Source organism: Musa acuminata, chromosome BXJ2-10 (genome assembly GCF_036884655.1).
Source record: "Musa acuminata AAA Group cultivar baxijiao chromosome BXJ2-10, Cavendish_Baxijiao_AAA, whole genome shotgun sequence".
Taxonomy (NCBI): Eukaryota; Viridiplantae; Streptophyta; class Magnoliopsida; order Zingiberales; family Musaceae; genus Musa; species Musa acuminata.
In genome coordinates this window covers 14,554,217-14,567,827 of record NC_088347.1, presented here as the reverse complement: position 1 = coordinate 14,567,827, position 13,611 = coordinate 14,554,217, and the positions used below count along the sequence as shown (strand labels likewise).

The window sequence follows — 13,611 nt, the reverse complement described above, 5'->3', positions numbered from 1 at the left end:
ATTGTGTCTTAATTATTAGTACTTGGTTTTTTTTTTTTTTTAGCACAGGAAAATTATATATATCCCTCTAATTTGTATTTATCTCTTCAAATTCAAACTTAAAATATATTTTATAAAATTAAGTATATCAGATCCATTTATCAGATGTTTAAGTGTTCAAGCATCTTATCCGATAATTTTATCCTTTAAAAAAAAAGTTAAGTGTACTCAGTTAATTTCAATCAATTGATTAAAATATATTAGATAAGATATGTCCACATGAACGATCTATGTACCATATTAAAAGTATAGAGATACATATTCTATTCATATAGTTCAAAGCATAATCCAAATTGTTGTGAAGTTTGGAACTGACATTATTAACCAACATAAGGCCGCCTATGATGACCAATAACGTCATTAAAAATTATGAGCATATTTGATATCTTCAAAAATAAAAATATAAACGACATATTCAGCAATTAGAATTAGATATATATATATATATATATATATATATATATATATATATATATATATATATGGGTTTCTCACATCCTGATTTTATTTGTCTTTTTACATTATACAAAATAGTTTTCCATACATTTCAGATTTTCGTAAATCATTAACATCAACAACATTACGGTCACCATTGCTGCCACAGGGCGTTATATCCATCGTTCGTTATTATGCTGTCATCATCCCATCATCATTCCTTTTCCAGCATCATCGCATATTTTATTTTCTTTCCCATCATCATCATATGATCACACACATCATAATCATAATAATTAATTTCATGGTAACAAATCAATGAATGAAAATACATAGACAAATGTTTTCATAAGAAAATAAAATAGCTATATTTTGGGGATGACAACTCACAAAGCTTTCTGCATTTTAAGCATGGAGATGCACCAGCCTTCGCTTGACAATTATCTTATCTTTTTCACTTGCAGAAAAAGACCTCTTTTTTAAATGTTGGACAGCACAATCTCGCGAACATTGTTCCTGGCAAATTTAAAGCGTTACCAGGTTCAGAAGTCACATCGATTCCCCCGTCGAGCAACAAGAAAGGCTAGCCCGGAAGCAAGACAGTTTGTCACTGCTAACTCATGACCTGGGTTCATTTCCATTCGACGCACCTGTCTCTCATCAAAACCTCCGCATGGGCATGGACGTACAGATCATTGCAAATAGCACAACATGGGAATCATCACATTGAAGACTTTAATTTGACTAAAATATAGGAATTTTTTGAGATTGACAACGTCAGTCCCTCTACAACAGGCATGTCGATGCCTTTCAGAATGCTGGACCGAGTACATTTGGTTGTTACAACCCTGACATGCAAAACCCTAAAAGTCAGTAACTGTGTGTTTTATCTTGCTGGCTTAGTCCAGGTTGTTTCCGAGGTGCTGCTATTTCCATAATAGACTTCCTTTGACGATTCATCCCAATAAGCCTGTAAAGGACCAAATTAGTCAAATATGACTCAACGGGTTAAAAGAAAATTAACAAAATAAAAATTACAAAATTCAGATTCAAGGGATGGGTCAAATAATAGTGGGAAAATGGAATGGCAAAGAAAAACAGCATAAGAACCATTAAATGAGACCCATCAAGTTGCAGAAAATTGGTATCTTGTGAAGAACAATTACCCAGACTCCAAAGGGTAAAAAAATTATCAAAATAAAAATTGAAAAATCCAGATTCAAAAGATGGCTCAAATAATAATCACAAAAAGGACTGGCAAAGAAAAACAGCATAGAAACCATTAAATGAGATCCATCAAGTTGCAGAAAGTTGGTACCCTGTGAAGAACAATTACCCAGAGATACACTATTAAATGTCAACCAGAACCACCGCTGATCCAAGTTCCATACTATATAGATAACGAACAAAAGATATACAATTTCAACAGGAGCACTAGGGTAACTGGACATCTTCAAATTAAAATCAGGTCTGTCATTATGGATATTGAATTCTAAATATAAGTTAAAAAGATGATGTGCTATTGGGCAAACCTGCCAACCAGGAGGAAGACTTCTGGAGAGTTCTGCTAAATCAGGTTGTTTTTTCTCATTCACAGCTGCTCCAGGAACAGTTTCGCCTGGTCCAGTCTTGGCTTCTGCTCTCCTCCGTTTCACTCGTTCACGCCTACAGAAAAAGATAGCAATACCATCAATCTGTAAGACCTTTCTATGCCCATAAAAAAGAGTTCAAACAGGAATTTTGATCTCAGTTCGATCAATATGAAGCTGGGATCAACTAGGATACATAAGATTTACCAAAATGATTTAATGATGAATGCAACTTGAAATTGCAGGTACCACCCATTAATACCCAAAAGGACATGCTGAAGTAAACTACAAAGCAGAAAGGGTTACAACAAACATATGTGATTCTCAGTAGCCGAATGAATCTAAAAGAGGCATCTCTAAATAAAAGGACACGTTTAAAGAAGTAATGATCCTTGAGGTTTCAGTGTAGAACTTGGCTTAGGCTCATGGTTACTTGAATATAAAAAACCTTATTTGAGTAGGATCAACACTCAATGTAGAGATGTCTCAGATATTTTGTTAGACTAAATCAGACCCAGGCAAAGGGAAAAAAATCTGTGGCACTTCAAGCTGCACCTAGATAACTACCACACAAGACCGACAATCACGACTCTAAAAAACTACTGTGATCCCAGGATTCTAACCCAATAAAGATAAAGGCATTGGTTGTTGAATCAAAGTGATATAAAGAGCCATTGATGGCAGATTTTGTCAAGAAACTAAGATGTCATTGGCAAAAATAACCAGCAGATAGTCTTGTATAGCACATCAAATATATATGTGCATGTACATATCTACATATTAAAAATATATAAATGCATGACCATTTTAAATACCAGTCGCATACCAGTTTTGATGCATTATCAGGTAGGTATACTGATATGCACCACCTGGTATCACTGAAAAATATATATATAATAATAATGGACAGGTAGATACCCAATGGTACATACTGGTACAACTGGTATTTGAAACTATGACTACATATATCACAAAGACATGAATATAGCATGACCTGCTACAGTTGATCTAAAACTTTTGCCCTTTCATGTTAATATGTGCATTTCAACATGGCTCATGTTTTGTATTCTGTACTAAGAAAATAACATATAAAAAAGGCAACTTCAATGAAGAATTGAAAAGGAAAAGTTTCTCTTTAGTCCACTAGTGCCATCGGCTAGGAAAGTGCATGCATATTCACAAGTTCATTCAGGAAAAAAATCATCTAGGATCAAAGGTGGGGATTATGGGAAGTAGATAAGTTTGGTAAAAGCTCAAAACGAATGAGCAAACATATAAAAAACTTATTTTTATACAACTTTATACACTGTGTAACATAAAACAAAAAGTGTAAATGGAAAAAAAATGAATGATAACTGGCAATAAGTCAAGCAATAAATAGTTTCACTGATTCATAATTTGTTCTTAAAATATTGCAAATAGTAAGAGAAAATATCATTAATAAACTCATGAAGAATTAAATAACCTGATATAATTCAGTTTGGGGATATCAATCACTCAACTAAAGGATCAGATATAATTCAAAAGATAAAAATTGAGAAAGCTTAAGTATCACGGTTATATGAAGGTACAACCCAACGATTTAAGTGCTATGTGTGCGCTACACTGACACCAAACCAGTATGAAGAATACTTTTTGTGGCCAGGATGCTTGCACATGGCAAGGCACAGCACATGCAAAAAGGAATGCAGCATGCAACCATACCAGTGGACATGACAAGATATGCACACCTTGAACTTCGGTACACGAAGATAATAAAGTTCAAGGCTAATGAATTGAACATACCAATCACCACCTAAAGGAAGAAAATTTGCATTATCTTGAGCTTCGCCACTTGCAATCTGACGTGCACGCCATTCCTGTGTGCATGAACATGTTAACACCAAAATGCTGACACACCCAAGTGTAACAGCTAAAGCAAATGCAATATTAAAAACCTCTATTTCCTTTTGGCGTTTCTTTTCCAAAATTTCAAGAGCATCTTCCGGTTCTTCATCCTCTTCTCCATGCAGTTCCTCTTTTGCAGCCTTCCACTGATGAAATCAATGTACTATAAGATACATTGTGGACATATGTATATGTGTGCAAGAGATAACACTTATTGCACTAGGTTATGAAGAAAACTCGAGCAATCTAAATAATTCATTGTGGACATATGTATATGTGTGCAAGAGATAACACTTATTGCACTAGGTTATGGAGAAAACTCGAGCAATCTAAATAATACCTTATCCACCAGACTGGAGACCTTCTTATTAGACCTCAAAGTTGGGGCGACAGCAACCGTGCGCTTCTTCCCACGCAGAACTGGTAAGAGGTAGCTAGGTCGTTAGCATCAAGATGCACAGGATACATGGCTAGCATTGGCATGTATCCTGTATGTGTCCAGTTAATAAATCAAATAGTCACTGAGAATTCAAAACCTCTGGATTTACTCTTGGTGGCAGCGGAAGTTGCAACTGTGGTACTCCCATTCAAAGAAGCATTACTAGCAAGTTGCATGGAAGACGCATTTGAAATTACTTGCACACTGCCCTTGTCAGGCTCTTTGGAAACTGCAGCAACATCAGATTCATGCTTAACTGGAGGCAAAACACTATTCACAGACTCCATGGTATACCCAACAGAACTTGCTTGATCCAGTACAGAAACACCATCATTATAGCTGACAGGCCCTGATTCAACATAATACCCAGATGATCCTGTGACAGTGACTACAGGTACATGAGGGACAGCTCCACCAGAAATGCCATAATATGTTATCGGTTCAACTGACTGGACATCAGCAACCAATTCAGGATAAGAACTCGAAACTACTGGCTCATAGTATGATGGTTGCACAGTTTCAGAAATATGAGATCCATCAGCATGCACATAATAGCTGACGCTTGTGACCTCACTCACTGCAGGAGCATAATACTCGTAAGATGGAACAGCATAACCCAAGCTATATTGATCTTGGAAAGGTGGAGGTATGGCTTCAGCATAAGGTGGAGGATATGATGGTAATGGTGGGTCTTCTGGAGGAGGAGGAGGAATCAGTTCACTATCAGGAGGTGGTGGAGGAATCCACTCCTCATCTGGAGGTGGTGGAATGCTTGGCTCATCTGCAGGAACTGAAGTGGAGACCACTGAAGATGTGTCTGTCAGGATTGCTGGTTCCACTGAAGCTGGACATTCGGTGGTTGATGAATATTGAGCAGCAGTGTGGACTGTAATGGTTTCATCATCAACCTCCATCTCAACATCCATATCCACATCCTCGGTATGTGACTCAACATTTGACACTGGCTGCACACCTTCAACTTCTGTATCTGTTCCCAAATTCTTACTGGTTAAACCAGAAGAAAATCCCTTAATAATGGTTCCTTCAATCTCAGGCATATGCTCATCAGTTTGTACTACTGTTGCAGCAGTATCAAGAACTGACTGGTGATTTTCACCATTGATCTTCTCAACCACTTCAGATGCTGCTCCTACGCAAAGAAAAATGCTTTTCTCAGCTACAAAAGAAGCTTCTTCCCTGGAAATCACAGATTCAAGCTGTTTGAGCTGTGTTTCAGTATGCCACCAAAATGGAAGCAGCGATAACCCATACGAGGAAAGTGCTCTGCAATCAGATATTCTAAACTCAATTTCCTTCTCCATCCATTCATGTCCATTAAGAGAACTGCAAAAGACAACGTATCACCATTAAGATGTGACTAAAACAATTACTATATACCGTTCACATAATGATATAAAAACAATTATTAGAAAGAAAACAGCATAGAGCAACAGAAAAAAAAAATCACAAAACAAAAAAATACCCCTTCACTGCTTTCAATCTTTGCAATAAACTTTGACCATATTTAACAAGCTCAGCAGAATGAATATCTGTTGTTTCATAGCATGCGGTAGTTTCTGTAGCATGCTTCACTTCATAGATTGAGAGATCTTCTCCTGAAGTCTTTGAAAAGTCCAAAAAGGCATTGCCTGATCGCTGTCAATGTAATAAAGAAGTTAGTAATTATGACCTATGTATGTATAGCATCGAAACTCCCAAAGTGAGTCACACAAACCTTTCCATTCTCTTTATCCAACTCCACAGTTCCATAGGCCTCCATGCTTGTGGGGACCAAATTAGTAATTCCATGCATCTCAGGAGCTGCATTATTTGCATGCATAAGAACAGGATAAGCCACTTGTCCTCCAACAGTGGAAGAAAGATCTACGCCACTTATTGAAACTTCCATTCCGCTAGGTATCTCCCATGAAGTCTCTCCTGTCACAGTATTCCAATAATAATATTGGTTGCTCTGCCCATGCATGACAACCTTCCAATTTCCAGTAAGATCACCGACGATTTGCATTCCAGAAGCATCAAGAACAGTTTGACTAGCCGGATCAGCTTCAGTATATTGAGAAGCTGCTAAAGCAACATCACTTTCTTTGGTATCATTTGAGTCGACATTGTTGATGTGATCCAACTGGTCATCATCTTTGATGTCACCAGTAGCATCTGCGTTATCAGGTTTGCTTCCAGCAATCCCACTTGCACCTACACTCTCCTGACCCTGTTGGTAATGATGTTATACTTTCTGGCACATAAAATTTACTAGCTAGAAATACAATAACAAATCCAAGAACAAACTCAAACAAGGACACATTCCATCATATGTAAGTAAACAGTCCAAGAACTAGTATATTAAATTTTTAAGAGGACTATTAGAAAGGATCTTGGACAAGTGACCTTTACATGATATACAAGAAAAACCACAAGTATAGCAAAACCTCCTTAAAAATTTATGGCTAGCATTAAACAGACAATAGGACCACAATAAGCACTGTATGCAACATACTGCACAGAGAACAGGTATTATGCCCAGAAGCATAATAGTGAGTGACTATGCAAGCTGGAATGATTTGTGCTGACATAACGTGCATGAGATCCGACTCATGCCACACAAACCTGACATTTTACCTTGTGGAAGAGAAATTATTGTGCTATTTCCACCACCAGCATGAACTTGCAACAATAAGTCAGACCCCTAGAATCAGGGTTACATTTTAGGAAACCAAAAGTTCATGATCATTACTAGTCTCTAACATATCTTTAAGCCTTAAACCAACTTTAGAAAAAAGCACAAAGGAACTAATAAGTTCACTTAAAAACAACTAAATAGATACATGTGATATACATGCATCATCTTATGGTTGTAGAACATCAACACTTTTGTAAGTTAAACTAGTGACAGAATTAGGGCAGCAATACCTGGACTTCAGGACCAGTTGATACACTCGCCTCAGCAGTATGTGTTGGTTGTTCACTTGTGTCATCTTCCAATTCATCATCGCTATATTGTTCAAGTAGCAACAAAGGATTTTCCTGCTTCTGACCTGAGGACATTATATGTAGTTGTAAACTAGTAAAATATCTCAAAAAGCAGTAAAATGAGCTAATAAGTAACAAAATAATATAAATTAGTACAAATTAGACTATTATCAATCTCCTGAATAATATATAATACGTTAAATAAGTTTTATTTTGTCATTGAAAGGATAAAAAAATGACCACCCACCTGGCAGTCATAAAACTCATGTCAGCAGGTACAAACCAAATAAAGCTAGAGACATACAAACCTCCACATCTAGATGCTGCCAGAGGATAATGACAGGTAGGGAGTCATTCAATTTTCCCAGTGGCAGCCCGATCTGAAACGACTAATGCATGTTCTTCAGCCACCCTACAGTCTCAGAACCAGATATTTGGTGCATACAACAAGCGTGTACAATATTTCCAAATTTCCACCAAAAATATGCTTTGCAGGCATATCCTCTCTACATAGTCCTTTAAGATAAATTGATGGAACCCACCTGAAGAAGATGGTGAACTGGGGACCTCATGGTGGTCCTTATCAAGATCCCCTCCTACTTCATCATGTAAAGAATTGCCCACCATCTCTCCTACAAACAGAAAATATGATTAGTAACAAGGAAAGAGAGTGAAGAAAACATTTTTGACCAAGATCACATATAACTTTAAAGAAGGATACAAAAGTCTGTAAATTCACCCAAAAGAAACGTTTGTAACAAAAGCACATATAATTGTCATGCAATCTAAACCACAAACCCAAATAAAAGTTGGGTCTTATCCACAAAATTGCCACAGATTCAGTCATGCAAAACATGACCCACTCAACAGTGGCATATGTTCCAATCAAGGACAAATGAAAACTAATACTAATGATAGTATGCTCATCACTTGAAAAGAAAAATGATGAGACAGATTCTTTCTTGTTCTGACAAAAAAGCTGGTCTTGACCTAACTATAGAGGGACGAGTACCAGCTGAACATGCAACATGTAAGAAATATACAATTTGGTGTTATATTGACAAATTGTATATAACACCTAACTATAGAAAAATTCATAAGACTGCTCCATAAACAATTTGGGTTATATTGGATATAAAATGTATTAAACATATGCAATCTGTGTAAGAATAAAAAAACAAAAACACATAGTTATATTACCTCTGTACTAGTTCTATTTCAACTGTTGCTATTATCTTGTTACTATTACATTTGGTCCATGATACTATGCCATTCATCATTTAGATCTTATCCTAAGTGATGAATGTAACACCCGTGATACTATGACATTCATCACTTAGATCTCATCACCATGAAATCTCAATCAAAATAACTCCCATAGTCACTGCAACATTTTTCTGACCAACTTTGGTGATAAAAGAAAACGAATTGTATAGATGCACAATCTTATATGCTTCTCATTTTAAACCATGCTGATGGTATGATGCATGGACAAAAATTATCCTGAGCAGATGCAACATTCAAAGCATCATCATAGTCCACACAGCCAACTGGTGAAAATGCATATATTAGCCAATTGGCTATCTTTGATAATCCTGGAAGTATTAACAACTCCTTAAGGAATAGTTTAGCTTTTAGTTACCTTCATTAACAATTGTTACATAATTGCCTCATATTCGGATACTTACTAGACTTTGCCATCGCAATACAGTTAAATTTAGAATTTGACATCTTATATGCTTCTCATTTCAATCCATGCTGACAGTATAATGCATGGACACAAATTATCCTGAGCAGGTCCAAACATTCAAAGCATCATCAAAGTCCATACAGCTAACTAGTGAAAATGCATATATTAGCCAATTGGCTATCTTTGAAAATCCTGGAAGTATTAATAACTCCTTAAGGAATAGTTTATTTAGCTTTTAGTTACCTTCACTTATAATTGTTACACAATTGCCCCATATTTTGAACATTTACTAGACTTTTCCATCACAATACACTTAAATTTAGATTTTGCATTCCCTGCTTCTGTAAGTTGCAAGATTTCAACTAAGCCACATGATTTTTATTTTCAAAATATGTTTTTGCTTAGCTTCTTGAATTGGCCTGCTGAGCCCACTTCAATGGTGAACAGTCTCCATAGAAGCCAACGTTTTCTTATGTAATATTCAATATCATATCATGTGCCATGAAGATATTCCAAACAACATTTTATGACTAGACAAATCTTCTACTCAGTAGTATTCATGTCGCACACTAGATTCAAGGATATATAAAATGAAACTACAAGGCAAGAAGTCAACACCTAACTCGTTACACAAACGAAATAGAAAGGTCTAAAGTCCTTATTAACCACTGTTGTCGGTTAGAAATCACTAATTTCAGAAAACAATTAAATTCATATATATTGTTACCTCGGATCACGTAAGAAATTGATATAACGGGAAGGAAAACAAAACCAATTAACGTTTTTCGTTCATAAATAAAAGAATATCAATTTAAATCTAAAGGGGGCAACCAGAAATTACAGAGTAAGAAACAAAAAAAAAATCCATTCTTTTACGGGCTAGGAAAGGAGAATATTTATCACGATTCACCAAAAAAGTTCCCCTTTCTCATAAACACTTAACAATCCGAACAAAAGCGAAAGATCATTGGAATACGCACAGAATACAGGACGAATAAGACTCGGCCCGAAGGTCCCCAACAAATTCAACAAAAGAAACGAGCCTAAAAAGACAACACTGCTTCTGTCTCAACATATGTTCTGAATAAAAACGAATCAAGATGAGCAAGGCAGAGGATACCAGAGGGCTCAGTGAAGAGATCGAGCTTTACTCTGCGGCTCGCCGCCATCATCGCCGCAAGGCGGCGCTCCCTTCTCTTTCCCATAGATCGAGAGAGAAGGGCCGTAGTTCGGACAAAAAGAATTAGGATGAGTTAGGGTTTTCGGACGAGGAAGACAACGGGGATCATACAACGAATCGCAGAGGTATGCCCTAGTAAAAGGCCTACAAGATAGCGTGACCATATATTTATAGACGTCTTGTATGCACGTGATTATCACGTGTTATCAGCGTGCTGTTTGGTCTACCAATTCACGTCGCACACGGATGCCAATTTCATCGACGCACGTAATTACTTATTTTTTATTTTTATATTAAAAAATAATATTAAGATTTATATACTTATAAAGGTAAAATATTTAATCTTAATTTTTCTTACGTCATTAGTTTTATCAACAAAAAATATCGGACATATTATCATATACCAAAAAAATATAAATAAAAAAATAAAAATATAATTTTATTATTTTTTAAATTATTAAATTTATATCCACTTCTCACCCTAATCGATTTCTCTTCCTCTTTTCTTTTCGACCTACTTCCCGCCACTTGTTCATTGCACCCGCTCGACCGACGTCTCTCCTGTACCGTTCAACCGTTATCGTTCCTACATCATTTGATAATCGACCCTCTTGTATCGCTTACTTTTTCGTCATCCCTGCTCTAGTCAACGATAGTCTCATCATTAGAGAAACTTATTGTTTATGCGTTTTCATTTCTGTCGTGATGCTCCCATTATTCACTGAGATCGATAAGTTCTTGAATCTCACCAAAGTATAAACGAGAATCAAGGATTAAAGTATAATAGCCCCAAGTAGCATTGTTCATCTGTATATAGGCTGCCCTCGTTGTAGTTGAAACATAGTGAAAAGTTGAAGAAAATAGTATATTATTGTGTGGCTGTCATCTCGTTATTATAACATATAACAAATTTCCAATACAATGGGAATCAATAAGTAATTTGATATCATTCCATAAAGTCAACTGAACCAACATGCGAGGAGAAGCAAAAAATAAACAAATGAATCGGTGATAGTGGAAACCCAATCATCACTAAACATGAACCCAGACAATTGTTAGGATCGTAAATCAACACTAAGAGGAGGGAGAGTGAATACCACCACACTAGGCGGTACCATTGCCCAATTTGGTGGTACTACCACTTAACGCATTAATATTAGGCAATACCATCATTTAGTCTGGTAGTATCATCGCTTGACATAGTCTTAAAGATTATATCTGGACGGTACCATCGTCCAATCTGGGTAGTACCACCGTCCAATCTGAGCGGTCCCACTGCCAGACCTTGCTACAAGACACTGAATGCGTCAAACAACAAGCCAAATTCAATCTTGATTTAGGCCCAATTGGCTCTTAATTGAGTTGGCATTGTTTCACTCCAATACCAACTCAATTATATCTAAAATTATTTCGATCTAGATAATTATTATAAAGTATTAATCACATATTGTCGGACATATCATTGGTTCATCCGGCACTTCGTTCGACCCTTCGGTACATCGTCCTCTCCTTTAGCATATTACCCGATTGGCATGTTATCTTCCCATAATATCCGATCTCCTTAGTGTAATGTCCGATCTTCTTAGCTCGATGCCCGAACTCATAGCACGAAGCCTTCTGCCAACACATCGACCGATCCTTTGGCTCGATGTCCAATCTTCTGACATATTCTACTTCGACCCAACATTGATTTTTCCTGCTTTAATCAAATTATCTCTCCATGATCAAAGGTAGTCCTGCATCACTCAAAACACATATTAGATCGTTAACTCATTAATTGATTTCATCATCAAAATCTGAGATTCAATAATCTCCTCCTTTTTTATGATGACAATCAATTAATGATGGAATTTAAACTAAACTCTCCCTATCAATATGTCATATTGATAGAATATTTAAATTCAAAAAATTATGTAATATTTTAAAACATAAAAGTACATCCTACCATGTATAATTCAACTCATCATCATATCTTCGCCCCCTTTGTCATCAATAAAAAGGAGAAGTACAATTAACAAGTTTTTGATATATAATTTCAAATCATTGCATTATAAATATAATTTCAAGTTTCTGAAATATCATTGCATATGTGATTATGTAAGCTAGCAAGTTTTTCACATATAAAAGTTAGCAAAATTTTTGCATTTTTGAGATATGCAAGATACTAATTTTTGCTTATTCTTAAGATGGGCAAGCTAGCACTTTTTGTTTCTTGAGATGTGCAAATCTAAAGATAGGCAAGATATCACTTTTTACTTCTCTTTTGAGATATACAAGCTAACAAATTTTGTCTTTCTTTGAAATGTAAAAGCTAGCAATTCTTACTTCCTTTTGTAATATACAATTTTGCAAGTTTTACATAATATAAGCTAGCAAATTTTATATCATTTTACAATATACAAGCTAACAAATTTTACATCATTTTAGAATATGCAAACTAGCAAGTTTTCTTCTTTTTGAAATGTGTAAGCTAACAAGTTTTCTCCTTGAAATGTGTAAGCCTGTAATATTTTCTCTCCCTTGTTATTGTTAAAGGGAAGGGACGAATACAATATTATAGTTCATTTCCGTTTACATCAATTATCAAATCATCACATAAAGAATATAAAAAAAATTAATTTGATGATGAGACATACACTTCATGAATACAAGGGAGTATTAAGATAACTTTCAAGTTATGAATCAAATATCAAAAAAATCAAGAGATAAATTATGATTCATTTGGATAAATCGAATAACGAAAAGAAGAATCATAATAAATGATCTTGATTCATATAAAGAAAATTTGAAGTTATAATTCTGAAAAATCAATATCATGATTTGGATTAATAACTCATTCAAATTCAAATCATCAAAATCACTTTCAAGATATTCAAAATGACATAAATAGATGTATCAATCTCTTGTGATGCTAACGATTTTCTTTCTTCTTTTTGTCATTATAAACAAGAAAGAAGAATAGGGGAATTATATAATGGTGTAATTCATTTCCCTTTACATTAATGCTCTACTCATAACATAAGGTTTATAACCATAAATACAAAGGAATTATTCATAATGAAAATCATATCATGAAAGATAATATCAAAGATCATGGGAATACCAAAATATATTATTCATTTTAACAAATATCCTTTTTAGTGAAAGAGGGAATAAAAAAAATGATTCATAAAAACATCTAATTTATAATTCTGAGAAATCATGATTCATTTGGATAATTCTCTTTAATAAAATGAAAGAATAATAATGAACGATCTTGATTTATATAAAAATCTCAAGTTATAATTATCAAGATATCAAGATCATAATTTGGATAGTAACTCATTCAAATTCATATCATAAAAATCACTTTCATAGTTCAAGA

The 13,611-nt window shown here is 35.1% G+C and overlaps 1 protein-coding gene across 1 annotated transcript; it reads right to left on the bottom strand.

Moving 5' to 3' along the window:
• Positions 1–1,186: 1,186 nt before the first annotated feature.
• On the bottom strand, positions 1,187–10,375 carry LOC135624302 (uncharacterized). The gene is made up of 11 exons (XM_065127777.1): positions 10,188–10,375; positions 7,920–8,009; positions 7,318–7,442; positions 6,125–6,619; positions 5,873–6,045; positions 4,487–5,733; positions 4,291–4,370; positions 4,001–4,096; positions 3,849–3,922; positions 2,007–2,139; positions 1,187–1,444 (listed from the first exon to the last, which is right to left on the bottom strand). Exons 1-11 carry the CDS (start codon positions 10,270–10,272, stop codon positions 1,361–1,363), a joined length of 2,682 nt encoding a protein of 893 aa, XP_064983849.1. The 5' UTR covers positions 10,273–10,375; the 3' UTR covers positions 1,187–1,360.
• Between the last annotated feature and the right edge of the window lie 3,236 nt (positions 10,376–13,611).